We start from the raw sequence: 19719 nt of genomic DNA, 5'->3' as shown, positions 1-19719 counted from the left end.
TGAGTTTGGTAGGAAGGTACCAAAGTAATCCCGGCATGGAACACTGGACAGCGGTCAAGAATATCCTGAAGTACCTGAAAAGGACCAAGGAAATGTTTCTTGTTTATGGAGGTGACGAAGAGCTCGTCGTAAAGGGTTACGTCGATGCTAGCTTCAACACAGATCTGGATGACTCTAAGTCACAAACCGGATACGTGTATATTTTGAATGGTGGGGCAGTAAGCTGGTGCAGTTGCAAGCAAAGCGTTGTGGCGGGATCTACATGTGAAGCGGAGTACATGGCAGCCTCGGAGGCAGCACACGAAGCAGTCTGGGTGAAGGAGTTCATTACCGACCTAGGAGTCATACCCAATGCGTCGGGCTCAATGACTCTCTTCTGTGACAACACTGGAGCTATTGCCCTTGCCAAGGAGCCCAGGTTTCATAGGAAGACCAGGCATATCAAGCGTCGCTTCAACTCCATTCGTGAAAGTGTTCAAAATGGAGACATAGAGATTTGTAAAGTACATACGGACCTGAATGTAGTAGATCCGTTGACTAAACCTCTCCCTAGAGCAAAACATGATCAACACCAGAATTCCATGGGTGTTCGATTCATCACAATGTAACTAGATGATTGACTCTAGTGCAAGTGGGAGAATGATGTGATGGACAAGACCCAAACCTAAGCATAGCACAAAGATCATGTAGTTCGTTTGCTGTAGCTTTTCTGGATGTCAAGTATCATTTCCTTAGACCATGAGATTGTGCAACTCCCAGATACCGTAGGAGTGCCTTGGGTGTGCCAAACGTCACAACGTAACTGGTGACTATAAAGGTACATTACAGGTATCTCCGGAAGTGTTTGTTGGGTTGGCACGAATCGAGACTGGGATTTGTCACTCCATATGACGAAGAGGTATCTCTAGGCCCACTCGGTAATGCATCATCATAATGAGCTCAATGTGATCAAGTGGTTGATCATGGGATCATGCATTACGGTACGAGTAAAGTGACTTGCCGGTAACGAGACTGAACAAGGTATTGGGATACCGACGATCGAGTCTCGGGCAAGTAACGTACCGATTGACAAAGGGAATTGAGTACGGGATTGATTAGGTCCTCGACATCGTGGTTCATCCGATGAGATCATCGAGGAGCATGTGGGAGCCAACATGGGTATCCAAATCCCGCTGTTGGTTATTGACCAGAGAATCGTCTCAGTCATGTCTGCTTGTCTCCTGAACCCGTAGGGTCTACACAGTTAAGGTTCGGTGACGCTAGGGTTGTATAGATATGAGTATGCAGTAATCCGAAAGTTGTTCGGAGTCCCGGATGAGATTCTGGACGTCACGAGGAGTTCCGGAATTGTCCGGAGGTGAAGAATTATATATAGGAAGTGTAGTTTCGGCCATCGGGAAAGTTTCGGGGTCACCGGTATTGTACCGGGACCACCGGATGGGTCCCGGGGGTCCACCGGGTGGGTCCACCCATCCCGGAGGGCCCCATGGGCTGAAGTGGGGAGGGGAACCGGCCCATAGTGGGCTGGTGCGCCCCCCCTTGGGCCCCCCATGCGCCTAGGGTTGGGAACCCTAGGGGAGGGGGCGCCTCCACTTGCCTTGGGGGGTACTCCACCCCCTTGGCCGCCGCCCCCCTAGGAGATCCCATCTCCTAGGGCCGGCGCACCCCCCTAGGGGGCCTATATAAAGGGGGGGAGGGAGGGCAGCTGCACCTCAAGCCTTGGCGCCTCCCTCTCCCCTGCTACACCTCTCCCTCTCGCAGAAGCTCGGCGAAGCCCTGCTGCGATCACTGCTGCATCCACCCCCACGCCGTCGTGCTGCTGGATCTTCATCAACCTCTCCTCCCCCCTTGCTGGATCAAGAAGGAGGAGACGTCTTCCCAACCGTACGTGTGTTGAACGCGGAGGTGCCGTCCGTTCGGCACTTGGTCATCGGTGATTTGGATCACGGCGAGTACGACTCCATCATCCCCGTTCTCTTGAACGCTTCCGCTCGCGATCTACAAGGGTATGTAGATGCACTCCCCTCTCGTTGCTAGATGACTCCATAGATAGATCTTGGTGCAACGTAGAGAATTTTTTTTGTTTTCTGCAACGTTCCCCAACACTTACACTAGCGAAAGTATGAACCCTAGGCCTTGTTTCCTATCATTGCAATACCATTTACGCTCACCTTTATCACTTGCTACCTTGCTGTTTTTATTATTTTAGATTATAAAAACTATTATCTACTATCCATATTGCACTTGTATCACCATCTCTTCGCCGAACTAGTGCACCTATACAATTTACCATTGTATTGGGTGTGTTGGGGACACAAGAGACTCTTTGTTATTTGGTTGCAGGGTTGCTTGAGAGAGACCATCTTCATCCTACGCCTCCTACGGATTGATAAACCTTAGGGCATCCACTTGAGGTAAATTTGCTACTGTCCTACAAACCTCTGCACTTGGAGGCCCAACAACGTCTACAAGAAGAAGGTTGTGTAGTAGACATCAAGCTCTTTTCTGGCGCCATTGCCGGGGAGGCAAGGAAAGCGGCACTAACACACCCCGTCAACTAAGCTCTTTTCTGGCGCCGTTGCTGGGGAGGTGAGTGCTTGAAGGTATATCTTTAGATCTTGCAATCGAGTGTTTTAGTTTCTTGTTTTATCACTAGTTTAGTCTATAAAAGAAAACTATAAAAAATGGAATTGAGTTTGCCACATACGCTTCACCTTTTAATATATTTCGTGAGTATGATGGAAAGGATAATTGTGCTCAAGTGCTAGAAGAAGAAATCTATAAAATGTTTGGCACTAAATATATGAATGATGAGCATGATTGCAATGTTGTTAGTATGAATTCCTTGAATATCCATGATGCTAATGATATGCAAAGCCACAAGTTTGGGGAAACTATGTTTGATGAAGATGATATTTTTTTTCTCCCCCAAGATTTGATGAGCAAATTTATTATGATGAAAGCATGCCTCCTATTTATGATGATTATATTGATGAAAGTGGATTTGTAGAGGTCATGACTTTATTTTGTGATGAATCCACTATTCCGGAAGAGGTTCCAATTGATTATGAGAACAAAGTTGCTACCTATGATGATTATTGTGATGACTTGTATGATATAAAGAATAATGATATCCATGAATCTTGTCATCATGATTTTAGTTTTCAATTGGATTATGCCTCACATGATAATTATTTTGTTGAGTTTGCTCCCACTATTATTCGTGAGAAGAATTTTGCTTGTGTGGAGAGTAATAAAATTTATATGCTTGTAGATCATGAAAAGAATGCTTTAGGTTCTGGTTATATTGTTGAATTCATTCATGATGATACTGAAAATTATTATGAGGGAGGAACATATGCTTGTAGGAGTTGCAATAATATCAAGTTTCCTCTCTATGTGCTTAAAATTTGAAGTTATGCTTGTTTTGCTCTCCTATGCTAGTTGATTATTGTTTTCCAGAATTGTTTGCTCACAAAATCCCTATGCATAGGAAGAGGGTTAGACTTAAATGTGCTAGTCATATTCTTCATGATGCTTTCTTTATGTTTCAATTCTTATCCTTTCTGTGAGCATAATTGAAATCATCATGCCTAGCTAGGGGGCATTAAACGATAGCGCTTGTTGGGAGGCAACCCAATTTTATTTTAGTTCCTTGCTTTTTGCTCCTGTTTAGTAATAAATAATTCATCTAGACTCTGTTTAGATGTGGTTTTATGCTTTTAATTAGTGTTTGTGCCAAGTAGAACCTTTGGGAAGACTTGGGGAGAGTCTTGTTGATCATGCTGTAAAAAACAGAAACTTTAGCACTCACGAGAATTGCTGCCATTTTTATTTGGAGAGTGCTATTTAGTTAATTATTTTTGCATATGATTAATAGATAAATTCCTCACGTCCAGCAATTTATTTGAGAATTTTATAAGTTCCAGAAGTATATGTTTGATCTAGATTACTACAGACTGTTCTGTTTTTGACAGATTCTGTTTTCTATGTGTTGTTTGCTTATTTTGATGAATCTATGAGTAGTATCGGAGGGTATGAACCATAGATAAGTTGGAATACAGTAGGTTTAACACCAATATAAATAAATAATGAGTTCATTACAGTACCTTGAAGTGGTTATTTATTTTCTTGTACTAACGGAGCTTACGAGTTTTCTGTTAAGTTTTGTGTTGTGAAGTTTTCAAGTTTTGGGTAAGGATTCGATGGACTATGGAATAAGGAGTGGCAAGAGCCTAAGCTTGGGGATGCCCCGGAAGGCATCCCCTCTTTCGTCTTCGTTCATCGGTAACTTTACTTGGAGCTATATTTTTATTCGCCACATGATATGTGTTTTGCTTGGAGCGTCAATTTATTTTGTTAGGATTTTCTTGTTGTTTGAATAAAATACCAAGATCTGAAATTATTAAATGTTAGAGAGTCTTCACATAGTTGCATAATTATTCGACTACTCATTGATCTTCACTTATATCTTTCGGAGTAGTTTGTCATTTGCTCTAGTGCTTCACTTATATCCTTTTAGAGCATGGTGGTAGTTTTATTTTGAAGAAATAGATGAACTCTCATGCTTCACTTATATTATTTTGAGAGTCTTAAATAGCATGGTAATTTGCTTAAAATCCTAATATGCTAGGTATTCAAGAATAATAAAATTCTCTTATGAGTGTGTTGAATATTAGGAGAAGTTTGATACTTGATAATTGTTTTGAGATATGGAGATGGTGATATTAGAGTCATGCTAGTTGAGTGGTTATGAATTTGAGAAATACTTGTGTTGAAGTTTGTGATTCCCGTAGCATGCACGTATGGTGAACCGTTATGTGACGAAGTCGGAGAATGATTTATTTATTGATTGTCTTCCTTATGAGTGGCGGTCGGGGACGAGCGATGGTCTTTTCCTACCAATCTATCCCCCTAGGAGCATGCGCGTAGTACTTTGTTTCGATAACTAATAGATTTTTGCAATAAGTATGTGAGTTCTTTATGACTAATGTTGAGTCCATGGATTATACGCACTCTCACCCTTCCACCATTGCTAGCCTCTCTAGTACCGTGCAACTTTCGCCGGTACCATAAACCCACCATATACCTTCCTCAAAACAGCCACCATACCTACCTATTATGGCATTTCCATAGCCATTTCGAGATATATTGCCATGCAACTTTCCACAGTTCTGTTATTATGACACGCTTCATCATTGTCATATTGCTTTGCATGATCATGTAGTTGACATCGTATTTGTGGCAAAGCCACCGTTCATAATTCTTTCATACATGTCACTCATGCATCATTGCACATCCCGGTACACCGCCGGAGGCATTCATATAGAGTCATACTTTGTTCTAGTATCGAGTTGTAATCATTGAGTTGTAAATAAATAGAAGTGTGATGATCATCATTAATAGAGCATTGTCCAAAAAAAGGAAGGCCAAATAATAATAATAATAATAATAATAATAATAAGGGGCAATGCTACTATCCTTTTTCCACACTTATGCTTCAAAGTAGCACCATGTTCTTCATATAGAGAGTCTCATATGTTGTCACTTTCATATACTAGTGGGAATTTTTCATTATAGAACTTGGCTTGTATATTCCAATGATGGGCTTCCTCAAAATGCCCTAGGTATTTGTGAGCAAGCGAGTTGGATGCACACCCACTAGTTTCTTTTGTTGAGCTTTCATACATTTATAGCTCTAGTGCATCCGTTGCATGGCAATCCCTACTCACTCACATTGATATCTATTGATGGGCATCTCCATAGCCCGTTGATACGCCTAGTCGATGTGAGACTATCTTCTCCCTTTTTGTCCTCTCCACAACCACCATTCTATTCCACCTATAGTGCTATATCCATGGCTCACGCTCATGTATTGCGTGAAGATTGAAAAAGTTTGAGAACATCAAAAGTATGAAACAATTGCTTGGCTTGTCATCGGGGTTGTGCATGATTTAAATATTTTGTGTGGTGAAGATGGAGCATAGCCAGACTATATTATTTTGTAGGGATAGCTCTCTTTGGCCATGTTATTTTGAGAAGACATGATTGCTTTATTTGTATGCTTGAAGTATTATTATTTCTATGTCAATATGAACTTTTGTCTTGAATCTTCCGGATCTGAATATTCATATCACAATTAAGAAGAATTACATTGAAATTATGCCAACTAGCATTCCACATCAAAAATTATCTTTTTTTATCATTTACCTACTCGAGGACGAGCAAGAATTAAGCTTGGGGATGCTTGATACCTCTCCAACGTATCTATAATCTTTTATTGCTCCATGCTATATTATCTACTATTTTGGGCAATATTGGGCTCTACTATCCACTTTTATATTACTTTTGGGACTAACCTATTAACCGGAGGCCCAGCCCAGATTTGCTGTTTTATGCCTATTTCAGTGTTTTGAAGAAAAGGAATATCAGACGGAGTCGAAACGGAACGAAATCAACTAGAGAAGTTATTTTTGGAAGGAAACACACCTGATGGACTTGGACCCCACATCAGAAGATACGGGAGCTGCCCACGAGGGTGGGGGCGCCCCCCCCCCCTAGGGCGCGCCCCCTGCCTCGTGGGGCTCCCGTGGCTCCCCTGACGTGCTTCTTCTGCCTATATAACTCCACGCACCCTAAAACTTCCAGAATGCATAATAGATCGGGAGTTCCACCGCCAGAAGGCTCCGTAGCCACCAAAAACCAATCTAGACCCATTCCGGCACCCTGCCGGAGGGGGCAATCCTTCCCCGGTGGCCATCTTCATCATCCCGGTGCTCTCCATGACGAGGAGGGAGTAGTTCTTCCTCGGGGCTGAGGGTATGTACCAGTAGCTATGTGTTTGATCTCTCTCTCTCTCGTGTTCTTGATTTGGCACGATCTTGATGTATTGCGAGCTTTGCTATTATAGTTGTATCTTATGTTTCTCCTCCCCCTCTTCTCTCTTGTAATGAATTGAGTTTCCCCTTTGAAGTTATCTTATCGGATTGAGTCTTTAAAGACTTGAGAACACTTGATGTATGTCTTGCCATGGATATCTGTGGTGACAATGGGATACCACGTGCCACTTGATGTATGTTTTGGTGACCAACTTGCGGGTTTCGTGACATTGGGAACCTATGCATAGGGGTTGGCACACGTTTTCGTCGTGATTCTCCGGTAGAAACTTTGGGGCACTCTTTGAGGTCCTTTGTGTTGGTTGAATAGATGAATCTGAGATTGTGTGATGCATATCGTATAATCATACCCACGGATACTTGAGGTGACATTGGAGTATCTAGGTGACATTAGGGTTTTGCTTGATTTGTATCTTAAAGTGTTATTCTAGTACGAACTCTAGGGCCGTTTGTGACACTTATAGGAATAGCCCAATGGATTGATTGGAAAGAATAACTTTAAGGTGGTTTCGTACCCTACCATAATCTCTTCGTTCGTTCTCCGCTATTAGTGACTTTGGAGTGACTCTTTGTTGCATGTTGAGGGATAGTTATGTGATCTAATTATGTTAGTATTGTTGAGGGAACTTACACTAGCGAAAGTATGAACCCTAGGCCTTGTTTCCTATCATTGCAATACCGTTTACGCTCACTTTTATCACTTGCTACCTTGCTGTTTTTATTATTTCAGATTATAAAAACTATTATCTACTATCCATATTGCACTTGTATCACCATCTCTTCGCCGAACTAGTGCACCTATACAATTTACCATTGTATTGGGTGTGTTGGGGACACAAGAGACTCTTTGTTATTTGGTTGCAGGGTTGCTTGAGAGAGACCATCTTCATCCTACGCCTCATACGGATTGATAAACCTTAGGTCATTCACTTGAGGGAAATTTGCTACTGTCCTACAAACCTCTGCACTTGGAGGCCCAACAACGTCTACAAGAAAAAGGTTGTGTAGTAGACATCAATAGTCGTGGAAGCAATAGTTGGCGTGACGACAACGATGCTTCGATGGAGATCAAGGTGTCAAGCCGGTGACGATGGTGATCATGACGGTGCTTTGGAGATGAAGATCACATGCACAAAATGATGATGGCCATATCATATCACTTATATTGATTGCATGTGATGTTTATCTTTTATGCATCTTATTTTGCTTAGATCGACGGTAGCATTATAAAATGATCTCTCACTAAATTTCAAGGTATAAGTGTTCTCCCTAAGTATGCACCATTGCGAAAGTTCGTCGTGCCGAGACACCACGTGATGATCGAGTGTGATAAGCTCTACGTTCACATACAACGGGTGCAAGCCAGTTTTGCACACGCAGAATACTCGGGTTAAACTTGACGAGCCTAGCATATGCGGATATGGCCTCGGAACACTGAGACCGAAAGGTCGAGAGTGAATCATATAGTAGATATGATCAATGTAGTGATGTTCACAATTGAAAACTACTCCATCTAACGTGATGATCGGACATGGTTTAGTTGATATGGATCACGTGATCACTTAGATGATTAGAGGGATGTCTATCTAAGTGGGAGTTCTTAAGTAATATGACTAATTGAACTTTAATTTATCATGAACTTAGTACCTGATAGTATTTTGCATGTCTATGTTGCTGTAGATAAATGGCTCGTGCTGTTGTTCCATTGAATTTTAATGCGTTCCTAGTGAAAGCTAAGTTGAAAGATTATGGTAGCAATTACACGGACTGGGTCCATAACTTGAGGATTATCCTCATTGCTGCACAGAAGAATTACGTCTTGGAAGCACCGCTGGGTGCCAAACCCGCTGCAGGAGCAACGCCAAATGTTATGAACACCTGGCATAGAAAAGCTGATGACTACTCGATAGTTCAGTGTGCCATGCTTTATGGCTTAGAACCGGGACTTCAACGACGTTTTAAATGTCATGGAGCATATGAGATGTTCCAGGAGTTGAAGTTGATATTTCAAGCAAATGCCCGGATTAAGAGATATGAAGTCTCCAATAAGTTCTACAGCTACAAAATGGAGCCGCCCCAAGGAGCCGACATGAATCTACGCTGAAACTCTGTGAATCTGTCCCGATGGACGAACTCGGGGAGGATTGAAGCCCGAAAGACTGGATCTGAGATGAAGCACCGCCATCAACCCGAGCATCGCTCCTGCGAGGACTAAAACCCTAACATGTCGACTAGTTAAAGTGAGGCACAATGATTCCCCCTCTCTGGCACCGACCGTCGGAGCGGCAGGCAAAGGGGAGGCGAATCTATGGGCTCGCCAAAAGAGATCGACCAGAGGAAGGCTTTACCCTATTCACCTTGCGAAAAGAGGAAAGAAAGAGTCGCTACAAGCATAACAAGTCAATACACAATATGAGGTTCTTGATCTTGACATACGCATGTCATAAAGGCCTTACCCTAAGATCTTTGACTATCTCTAAATTCAGTAACTTCTTTGTAGAGTGAGTGAGTTAAGAACATTCCTTTCCGCTTTAGCTGCCAATGAACCTAGTTCCATTTCGGCTCTCTAGTATGACGATAGTCCACCAAAAGGTCAAGTACCATTCCAAAAGAGAAACATGTGCTCCGAGATTAACCAGGTAAGCATTGCACTTATGACCAACTTTTAACTTTGTGAATCCTCTCACAAAATATACACATGTGTTTTTGTATAGTGGCATGTCATGTGTTTACCTCTCATAACCTTACTACTCAAGGACACATCTCAACATTGAAGTTTAAAGATCCACATGTTCAAATGTGCATTCATAATCCTCGTGTAAGTATAGTTTTGTAAGTAAATCCCATGCCACCAAACTCTATATGACACCATAAATAGCACCATTTAGAGCAACTTTAGCAGAGTTGTCATGTTGACAACCTCCATATGCATATGGACCGCGCTCCATGCATTATGGAGGCTGCTGAGGTGATGCGCAAACTCAGAGTGCACATGTTGGTTGCCTCCATATCCTCACGCGAGGTGGTGGACCACGTGAAGTTTCTGTGGCGCCATACACAACTCTCATATGGAGGCGCTATAAAAGTTGGCACACAAAATATGGAGCATGAGAGGTCAAATATTGAGAGCCCTTCATAAATCCTGACGATTCTGACATGTATGTCAACTTCGTTAGTTTTTTTGTCAGAATTGCCATATGGACAGTTATTATGGCAATTGGCACACTACGACGACTCTACTAGAATTGCTCTTAATTCGGTGACACTTCCTTTTGTCACTATTTTTTGTCTCGTAGGTGATCATATTCATTTGTGATGCAAAACTGGGGTTACATGGTACTCCCTCCGTTCCGAATTACTTGTCGCAATTATGAATGTATCTAGATGTATTTTAGTTTTAGATACATCCATTTCTGCGACGAGTAATTTGGAACGGAGGAAGTACTTCAGAAAACAAGCTTATGGGTTTGCTCATGGTTCTTGGTTTTTTTTTCTAGTTTGCTCTCTCCCGCAATGCATCCGTGAAATACTACATCGAGCCCCATTCGGGACACGTGAACAAAAAGCCGTACAAATAGGATTAAAAGACAAGAATAGCACCAAATCGCTTCTTTTTTCGCGCGGAAGCATAAAAATATTCTTGGAAGCCCATTTGAAAGAAAAAAACATTCTGTGGGTGGGAAAGTTTTCTTGGAAGCCCTTGCGCGGTGGGCGCGCTCCTTTCTCCCCGCCCCGCCCCGCCCCGCTACACGCGGCGCAGCAGAGGCCCGGGCGAATCTTCCGATTTCCTGTGCGGTGCAAGTGCAAATCATGGGGTAGAAACAGCGTTCACTGTTCAGAGTCACCGCAATAATAAAACAGTGTTTAGAGGAAGCTGTAGCACTGCTTTCATCTCTGCTCCAAAGCCATTGCTGTGGAGCCGAGTTCGCTGCGGAAACCCCGCAAAATCCCTTCTTGATAAATTTAACCTGTGAACGAAATCAAATCACAGAATAAACTGTTTATAAAACTATTTTATGTGGCTAACATTTTTATATGACGTCCGACACGAAGACGTCACACTACATTATGCAACGTCTTATAGAGAGGCGCTACACGCCTGGCCAACGTTGCACCCCAGACTGCTTAAAAATTGCTAAGTCATTGTGCAAAGACTAATAGCTAGGCGCTGCACTGTATAGTGTGGCGTCTATCTCTCAGGAGCTGCACTAGTGGTTGCACTATAAAATGAAGCAACCACTAGTGCAACGCCTAGAAGCTAGGCGCCACACTGAGCTCTCAGGCGCTGCACACCGACTTAGTAATTTTCGAATCACATGGATGCGACGTTGGCCATGCGTGTAGTGCCTATCTGTGAGGCGTTGCACAGTGTAGTGTGACGCCTTTGTGTCGGGCGTCACATATTGCACAAGCTTCAATGTAGAATGAAAGAGCACCTCATTTATTATCTCACATCCTATTGGGCAAACTAGATACAACCCATTGAAGTTGTTGTATGTTAAGGTGTTGGTTGATGACATGACATATTTTATCAACAAGCTAACATACAAACTATTGGAGATGTCATAAAGAAGTTAACGACGAGATGGTAGATGGGCACAGTAAGAAAGAAGTTGCGCACTTCCATTTACTGTCCTTTCCGCGAGAAGCGTCTTTGCTCCTTATCCTTTTCCCGGTCTTGTGAAGTCCTACTCCTGTAGCCCCTGCCAGCCGGGCGCGGGGCCACCCACACCCACATGCGAGAACCCAACCAAAGCTAGAGCCAGTCCAGCCCGCGTGACCTTCCCATCCGGCGGCTCAGCTCGCGCCCACACCAAGCGCTGCAGCATCCCGACCGTCCACCTACCCAAGCACACAGCACCTCCCCTCCATCCTCCCTCTCCTTCCCACAAGACCACAAGTACACAGCGCCCACGCAGAACCAGCGTCTCCGCCCGGGCCCACTCGTCAGCCTCACTGACACACCCACTACCCACACCGTCGCACAGCCCTCCCTAGACCCCTGCTCTCTCTCTCTCTCTGGCCAATTTCGCATGCACCGGCAGCGCCGGCCGCCTCCAGGATCAAGAACCCCAATTCCCCCCCTTCTCTTCCCCCCCCCCCCCCTCCCCCCCCCCCCCCCCCGCCGGTTCTTCTCGCCGTCGCCGCTCACCTGAGAAGAAGGGAGGGTTCTCGCTGCCGCTTCGTCCTTGCATTTGCGTGAGAGCGCTTGTGAGCGGGGGAGGCCATGGCGGATCCGGACGCCGACGAGAACCCGGACTTGTGGGAGCTCTTCTGCCACTACGACCGGCTCTACTTCCGCGGCGAGCTCGACGCCGCCGCCTTCGCCGTCGAGTGGGCCTACCCGCGCATGAGGACCATCACGTACGTGCGCCTCTTGCGCTCCCCGTTCCTTTGATTTTTGGGGTTGGGGCGGGGGCAGGTAGGTTCTTGTTGGAGCCCCCGGTAGGCGATGCCTTGCTCACCCAATTTGTTTTACCGTCTTCCAATACAACAATCCTGCCTAGGATCGTGGTGCTCTGGATTCTTCCCAATCTACTCAAGGAGAAATGTTTCATTGTTTAGCATTTGACGCCTCGATTCACATAAAAGACGCCCTTTTTTTTTCTTCTTTCGATTCTTCGTAATCTTGCCTTCCATTCCCTTTTCTCCATGTGGGAAGCTGGGTGCTTCCGAGGGAATCGTGTAAAATGTTCAGATTTCCGAGGGTTGTTGTTCTTCAAATAAGTTATCTTTTTTTTTGCGTGTGTCGGTAGAGTTCGCTCCAACATCGATGGTGGGGTGCCCGAGGTTTATTTTCCCCGTTGGTGTTCGAGATTAAAAAAAACTTAATAATAGGATTACCAACCCATGTTTCGTAAGGCGTAAATACATGTGCATTGCAGACTCTGCTTAAGGTTATTGCTTCGCTGTACATATCTATTCACAGTGCAAAAATGCCCAGGAAAAGGAAATGATTCATTGGCTATTACGGCATTACGTCAAATCGGTGTATTTAAAATTTTGCATGTGTGCATATAGATACAGGAAAAAATAAGTATTCCTACAAAAATTATTGTTTGTGCTCCAGATGCTATTTACAGTAAGGTACTTCAGATCTTGTTGTGTGTGTATTTTGCTTTCAAATATACTCCCATTGACTGCTTGGTTGAGCTAAGCTCAACATTCATTTTCGTAGATGGCAGCACATCCTTAATGAGCTTATTGTTGCATTAGCTAGATATACTTTAACAAGAACATTTTCTTACTATATGTTCATTCTGGACTATAAATGTGTGCTATATACTACTGTTCTGCTCAATTATTAAATTGTGTCTGCGCAGTTTATATGAAAATAAAATAAAGAAAGCACTGATTTGATTGTCTATAAGCAGTTGTTGACTTGTTTCTGATCCTGTTCCTTTGGAGCCATGAGCAATACCATAACACTCTATGACTTCAAACCTTGATTTTTTTTTCAAATATAGCATTTTCCCCATTGACTGCTTGCTTGAGCTAAGCTCAACGTTCATTTTTTATAGATGGCAACACATCATTAATGAGCTCATTATTGCATTAGCTAGATAGACTTTAGCAAGAGCATTTTCTTACTATATGTTGATTCTGGACTATAAAATGTGTGTTATGTAGTGTTGTGCTCAACTATTAAATTGTGTTTGGAAAGTTTATATGAAAATAAAAAATAAAGAAAGCACTGATTTGATTGTCTATAAGCAGTTGCTTCGGGTCCTGTTCCTTTGGAGACCTGAGCAAAATAATACTCTATGAGCCAATGCTGCAATGGCGCACAAATGCTGATATGAAGAACGCCCTGCTGCATCTGATGATTCATGCAATCATATTTGTAAAGCATGGTATGAAGAACCTCGGGTAAATGCTTATTCCTTTTAACTAAGGTTGCGTGTTCAAATTTTAGTCATCGCCCAGCCTGCCTGTAGCTTAATTTTTCTGTGCATTCATGTACCAGCCATGGTCCTGTTTTCCGTGATTGGATGGATGCTATCAACACTTGCACCGCTGAGGATCACATGGTTAGTATTTTCTGGCAGCTATGTTTTTAGCCATTACGGCCCATTGATGATTTGGATTTATGCTTGTGCCACCCTACCCAGAGACCGACAGGTGGCTACCGTATCACCACTACCCATGATTTCAGTGAGGAAAAATCCTGCAACATCCAGGGGATTCCGTGGCAGGTACTGCTTTCCATAGTTCTCTTTTTATTGTTTCCTTCTTGTTAAATTTCTTTCTAGTTTACCTCTTACTAGCATGTTCAAATTGTTAAATTTCAGTGTGAATGGTGTGGCGTTACACTTCTGAGGGCAACGAATTTGGGACCTCCATCTGATTCCTGCTGTATCGAGAATGTTAGCGAAGATGCAACCTGTGGCAACATGCTTTGCCAGTGGCACAAGTAAGACTGCATAAGTTTACCTTGACATATAACTCATGATGTTTATCGATATAGTTGTAAAGTTGCACCTTACATTCTTAATTGTTGTTTTCTCCCACAAAGTCGATAAAGATATGCCCTTGGACTCTGGGTGGTGCATTTCTTCTTGTTAATTGTTCTCAATCATTTAGATGCAGAATAACCTCTCAAACTCATAATTAGATGCACATGCCACTTGTTTGTTATTTTTAATACTCTCCATGACTTCTCTTAATGTATTTCTAGATAATATTTACTTTTGACTAATGTTTGCATGGTGAACTTCAAAGGTGTATTGACTGATGCTATTTTCTGCAGCCACAAGATGGATTGTGGTGGTACATATGTGGTAACCAAACCACGAGGGCAAAGGATGGTTCGAAAAGGTACAGTCAGAATCAAGTATCTAATACACTTTTGGTTATGAGCTCTGAACTAACCATAAAGAGTATCAAAGTCAAACTTGGATGCCGTTCTTCAGTTTTACTATTACGCAATCCACCTAAATTTTGTTTGGTTTACGACTATTCTTGCATTCTTGTATCTTAATTTTTCAGCATACAACTGTCTGTGCCCACATTTTATTTTTAATTCTGTAGCAATGCATTCAAGAATCAAGATAGTTGCCCTGTATTATAAAATTCTTTGCTGATGTTGTAGGTGTTTATCTATTATATATTCTTTATGCTATACAATTAAGTGAAAAAACAAGATGTTTGTGTCAGGAGTGGCACTGAAACTAAAACCATGATATCTGACAAAAAATAGATCATCTGTTGCCTTACGAATGAAGGATCAAGTCCACTATATGGTAACTCCAGAACACTTACACTTGAGTAACTCTCCACCTAAATTTTGTTACTAAGACTATTTTAACTCCGCTTTAAGATACTGTGTGAGATCGCTCAAACTCTGCTTTTGTAATAGGGCTAGTCTCATTTTGGTGCTGCTTAGGTTTTCGCCCCATAACACTCGTTTCGATGGCGGGCGAGTGTGGTGGGTTTCCTAGCAGTGCGTTGAACTCGCTCTCCCCTTCTCCCTGTTCTTGGACTTTCCGTCGAACTTTGTATTTCCGTTCTAAGTAATGGAAAGGGGGTTTGCCCGGTTCAAAAAAAACTTACACTTGAGTAACTTGGTGGGTCGTGTAAACATGTTGCTATAGTTATTTTTTTGCTTAATCATTTCATTATGTGAACTTTGGTACTTCCAACACTAGTGTGAAATATTGTTTGCCAACAAGAACGTAGACTTCAAAACCAAAGACAATTCTTGCTATAGGTAACTTGTTATTGTAGTAAATTCATGTTGCCACATCAACTTACAACATGGCTTCTTCAGGTGGAGAGTTGCTTCTTCGGACTGGAACAACTGAAATGACCAAGTCACAAGGAGCTGTACAACAATCAGATTCAGATGAAGTGCAGAAAGCAATTGTTTTGTCTGCAGCCCCTCGGAGTCGGAGAAGATTGAAGCCGAAGCAAGAGTTTGTTGCATGGGAGAATATTGCACTTTTGTCTATGGGGAGTCGCAGTAATGCAAAATCAGTGGGTAGTAGCTCCTCAAAGAAGGCAGAGGATGTCCTTTCGAGCCAACTGAAACGGAAGCAAACAGCTGTTACAGCAGAGAAGCATGGGTTTCTTTCATTAGGGAGTTGCGACAATGCAATATCGTCAGGAAGTAACGCCTCCAGGAAGACGGGAAAGTTGCATGAGCCAGACGATGTTAAGCCTTATGCATCCCAGAAAAAATTGAAGCTAGTGCAGGACTTGGCCGCATCGGAGAAATATGGAGCTTTCTCTCTAGGGACTTGCAACAGTGCAAAACCACCACGAAGCAGCACGTCCAGGAATGCAGAGAAGTGGTGCAAATCCGAGGGTGTTGAGAAATCCACTGTCCTGCGGCCTGCTGCGCCCCCTCAGAAAATGAAGCTTGAGCAAGACTCCGTTACATTCCAGAAACATGGGGTTGCAAAACCATCAAAAAGTATCACCCCAGACAGAGTTGGCAAGCTGCATAAGCCGGATGTTGTTGAGAACTCCGGTGTCCCGCCTTCCACGCCCCTAAAAAAACTGAAGCTAGAGAAGGACCCGGTTGCATCTGAGAAACATGGGGTGGCAACATCAAGAAGCCTACCTGCTGCACCTCTCACAAAGCTGAAGCCAGACTTGGTTGCATCGGAGAAGAGTTTTGGTTGCGGCAATGCAAAAGTACCGGACAACATCTCCTCACAGATGGCACACAAGAAACTTGAGCATGGAGGGGCTCAGAAGCACATTTCTCTGCATGCTGCCCCTCAAACTATGCTGAAGCAACCGAACAAAACCAGCTCCACAGTGAAGGCACCAAAGCAACATACGTTTGAAGACTTTCGGAAAGCAACTGTTCAGCCTGCCGTCCCTCACAGTAAACTGAAGCAATCAAACCGTGCTGCATCGGAGAGGCAAAAGACAAGGAGCAAAACCAAGAGTTGTGCTGCGAAAAAAGAGTATGTTTGCTTTAGTCTGTGGCAGAACTTCTATGAACCGGAATGCTCGAGTGGATCAGACGAGCCGCTTGTAAACAAGAGAAGTGTGCGGAGAAAAAGAGAGAGGGAACGCGCAGTTCAGATCACATACTCACGGTCAAGGAAGCGAGGCACCAGTGGGATCAGCTCCATCAAGGCCAAAGTGGATGAGGAAATCCCATCTGGACACTTGGAGATCATTGTTATCGATGACGAGGTGATGACTGAAGCCCCTGGAGAACAGTGCAAGGCACCAGCTCCATGCATGAACGTTCCTGTCGTCCCGCCCATTGATCAGGTGAAGGCTGAAGCCCCTAGAGGTCAGTCCAAGCCACCAGTTCCATCCAAGGACGTTCCTGCTGTCCCTCCCGCTGATCAGGTGATGATTGAAGCCCCTAGAGGTATGTCCAAGACACCAACTCCATCCAAGGACGTTGCTGCTGTCCCTCCCACAGATCAGGTGATGACTGAAGCCCCTAGAGGTTTGTCCAAGACACCAGCTCCATCCAAGGACGTTCCTGCTGTCCCTCCCACTGATCAGGTGCTGACTGAAACCCCTAGAGGCCAGTCCCAGCCAGCAGCACAGCGCATGGACACTGCCGTCCCTCCTGCGGACCACGGAGATCGGTCCAATCCATCTACGATCATGGACATTGCTGCTGTGCCTCCAGCTATGACCCAAGCCCCTATGGATCAGTCACAGCCACCAGCTCCTTGCTCCATCACCGCTGATCAGGTGGTTCCACCTCCTTCGGCCGACCTGCCTGGTTTACCTCCTTCAAATCCAAGCAGTTGGGCTGGCGTGATAGACATTTCTGATGATGATGACGACGACGACGACGACGAATGAACTCCTTTTCCGTCACTCTATATACTCTCCTTATTCTGGATTAAACTGCTGGTCAGTGCTTACCATAGATAGGTACTAGTAACTTATCAACTGTCGTTCCATTAAATTCTGCTGTGGAGGCATAGAGCTCTGATCTGAACGGCGAAACATCCTCCTATAGATGACTTCCTATAGTATTTTGTGAGACGGTGGCTTGGGCATGGCGAACTGAAGCATGGAGTTAGCTGCACTATAGTGCTGAAGCATGCGCTATACTCCCTCCGTTCCGAATTATTTGTCTTGGATTTGTCTAGATACGGATGTATCTAGACTCATTTTAGTGCTAGATACCTCCGTATCTAGACGGAGTAATATTTTGTGAGACGGTGGCCTGGGCATGGTGAACTGAAGCATGGAGATAGTTGAGACTTGTTGTACTCGCTGGATCATTTGCGCCATGTCGTCAATCATTCTTCTTGCTTCGAGAAAATCTCAGTGTCTAATACTGCATGGTAAATTGGTTATTGTTGCTCCTCATCTACTCCCTCCGTCTCATAATATAAGAAGAGCCTTTTGACACCACTAGTGTCAAAAACGCTCTTATATATTATAGGACGGATGGAGTACCATTAATATAAGAAGAGCCTTTTGACACCACTAGTGTCAAAAACGCTCTTATATATTATAGGACGGATGGAGTACCATTCCGCGTGCCGTGTTACTGGTTATGCTGTTGCTCCTTGCTTGCCATGGTGCTTTTGTGAACATGCCATTTGCTCGTGGAACATATGTTCATATGACTATGCAGTATGCACCATTGAGATGCATCTTACTGTTATCCTGGGTCAAATGCAGACGAGCATGGGAACGGAAGGGTGAAGAGAAACGGAGAGAATGCGGACTGAACATGCTCGCTGATATACGTACTTCTCAGTCGGAACCATGGTATGGAAGCTCTGGAAGTTACCTTATGGTGGTGCTGTATTTTTTTTTTAAAACGAGGCAAAAGATTTGCTATTTTTATTGATTAAGAAGAAGAGAATTGCCAGGTTAATTGATGAAAAACCGGGCTAAAACCGATACAACTCAACCCACATGACATGGACACCACCGGCCAACCTGGCCACCGGTATGGGACACAAAGCTGCAAAAAAGTAAGGCATTCGCCGAGGAGTCACAAGCGTCATCGTCATTACCGGTTGCCTCGAACGAGCGACTCCGACTTCATCATAGAGCTCCAACCTCAAAGCCAATCTGCAAACAACTGTATAGAAGCCACGACGGCACATGCCATCGGATGGCCACACGCGCAAGCAACTGACAGCTCCGATTTTGACACTAGTGGTGCTGTATTTTTGGAAGACGGTCCCCATCGATCGACCCACAGAACAGATGCGGTGGATCGATCGGCCGCCGCGCGGGCGTGGTCTTGACTTGACCCCACCCTGTTGGCCCTCCACGCACGCACGGCTCATGCGCGCGTCCAACCGACGGTGGCTCGACGGAGACCCACGACGGATTTGAGCCAGCCATGAGCCATGGTTCCACCCGAGCCAAATCCCCTGCGAGTCTGCGACTGCGAGGTGCGAGCGGCCCTCTCCTCTGGCGCGGCGGCGCTGCTCCTCCACCCTTTTTCCAACAATAAAAGTTCTCAAACGTCGCCGTTGAGACCAGACAAGACGTTTGGGCACCCTTTTCCACGAGCTGAGTGGCATTTTTGCAAAGCCCATATTGTGTGTGGCATTTCTGCAAAGCCACATGTTCAAAGTGGCAAATATGCGATTTTCTCGACCGATGGGCATTGACAATGGTGGGGTTCTTCACCGTGCCAAGACCCCAAGGAGACAATTTACCAAGGAAAACGGGTTCAAGGTCGGTCCGGCTAGCAAGCCTCTTCAGAAATTGAAGAATAGTGATTTCACGAATTTGGCACTGCATACGTTATTAGACACTACAAGCTTGTTTTGTTGCTACAAATGTTGCAGTCTGCTGCTTGCGAGCGTTGGCCTCTAGTGCAAAACAAATTTAGACAAAGTCAAAAAATCCCCTATAGGCCTAT

The 19719-nt window shown here is 44.2% G+C and overlaps 1 protein-coding gene across 1 annotated transcript; it reads left to right on the top strand.

The window, feature by feature from the left end:
• The first annotated feature begins 11826 nt into the window (after positions 1-11826).
• LOC125509301 (nascent polypeptide-associated complex subunit alpha, muscle-specific form-like) lies at positions 11827-18150 on the top strand. Its single transcript, XM_048674244.1, has 7 exons — positions 11827-12260; positions 13614-13766; positions 13864-13927; positions 14009-14092; positions 14189-14310; positions 14647-14714; positions 15667-18150. The coding sequence occupies exons 1-7, from the start codon at positions 12124-12126 to the stop codon at positions 17679-17681; spliced, it is 2643 nt and encodes an 880-aa protein (XP_048530201.1). The 5' UTR covers positions 11827-12123; the 3' UTR covers positions 17682-18150.
• The last annotated feature ends 1569 nt before the right edge of the window (positions 18151-19719 follow it).

The sequence above is a fragment of the Triticum urartu genome, chromosome 5 (assembly GCF_003073215.2).
Source record: "Triticum urartu cultivar G1812 chromosome 5, Tu2.1, whole genome shotgun sequence".
NCBI lineage: Eukaryota > Viridiplantae > Streptophyta > Magnoliopsida > Poales > Poaceae > Triticum > Triticum urartu.
The sequence above is the reverse complement of the archived record's forward strand: the minus strand, read 5'-3'. Positions and strand labels throughout refer to the sequence as shown.

Excerpts from the sequence above, each read along its gene's own strand:
- LOC125509301 (XM_048674244.1), top strand. The coding sequence starts at position 12,124 with ATGGCGGATCCGGACGCCGACGAGAACCCGGACTTGTGGGAGCTCTTC. Across the intron at positions 13,767-13,863 it reads CATGGTATGAAGAACCTCGG|CCATGGTCCTGTTTTCCGTG; the intron begins GTAAATGCTTAT and ends TTCATGTACCAG. Across the intron at positions 14,311-14,646 it reads ATGCTTTGCCAGTGGCACAA|CCACAAGATGGATTGTGGTG; the intron begins GTAAGACTGCAT and ends TATTTTCTGCAG.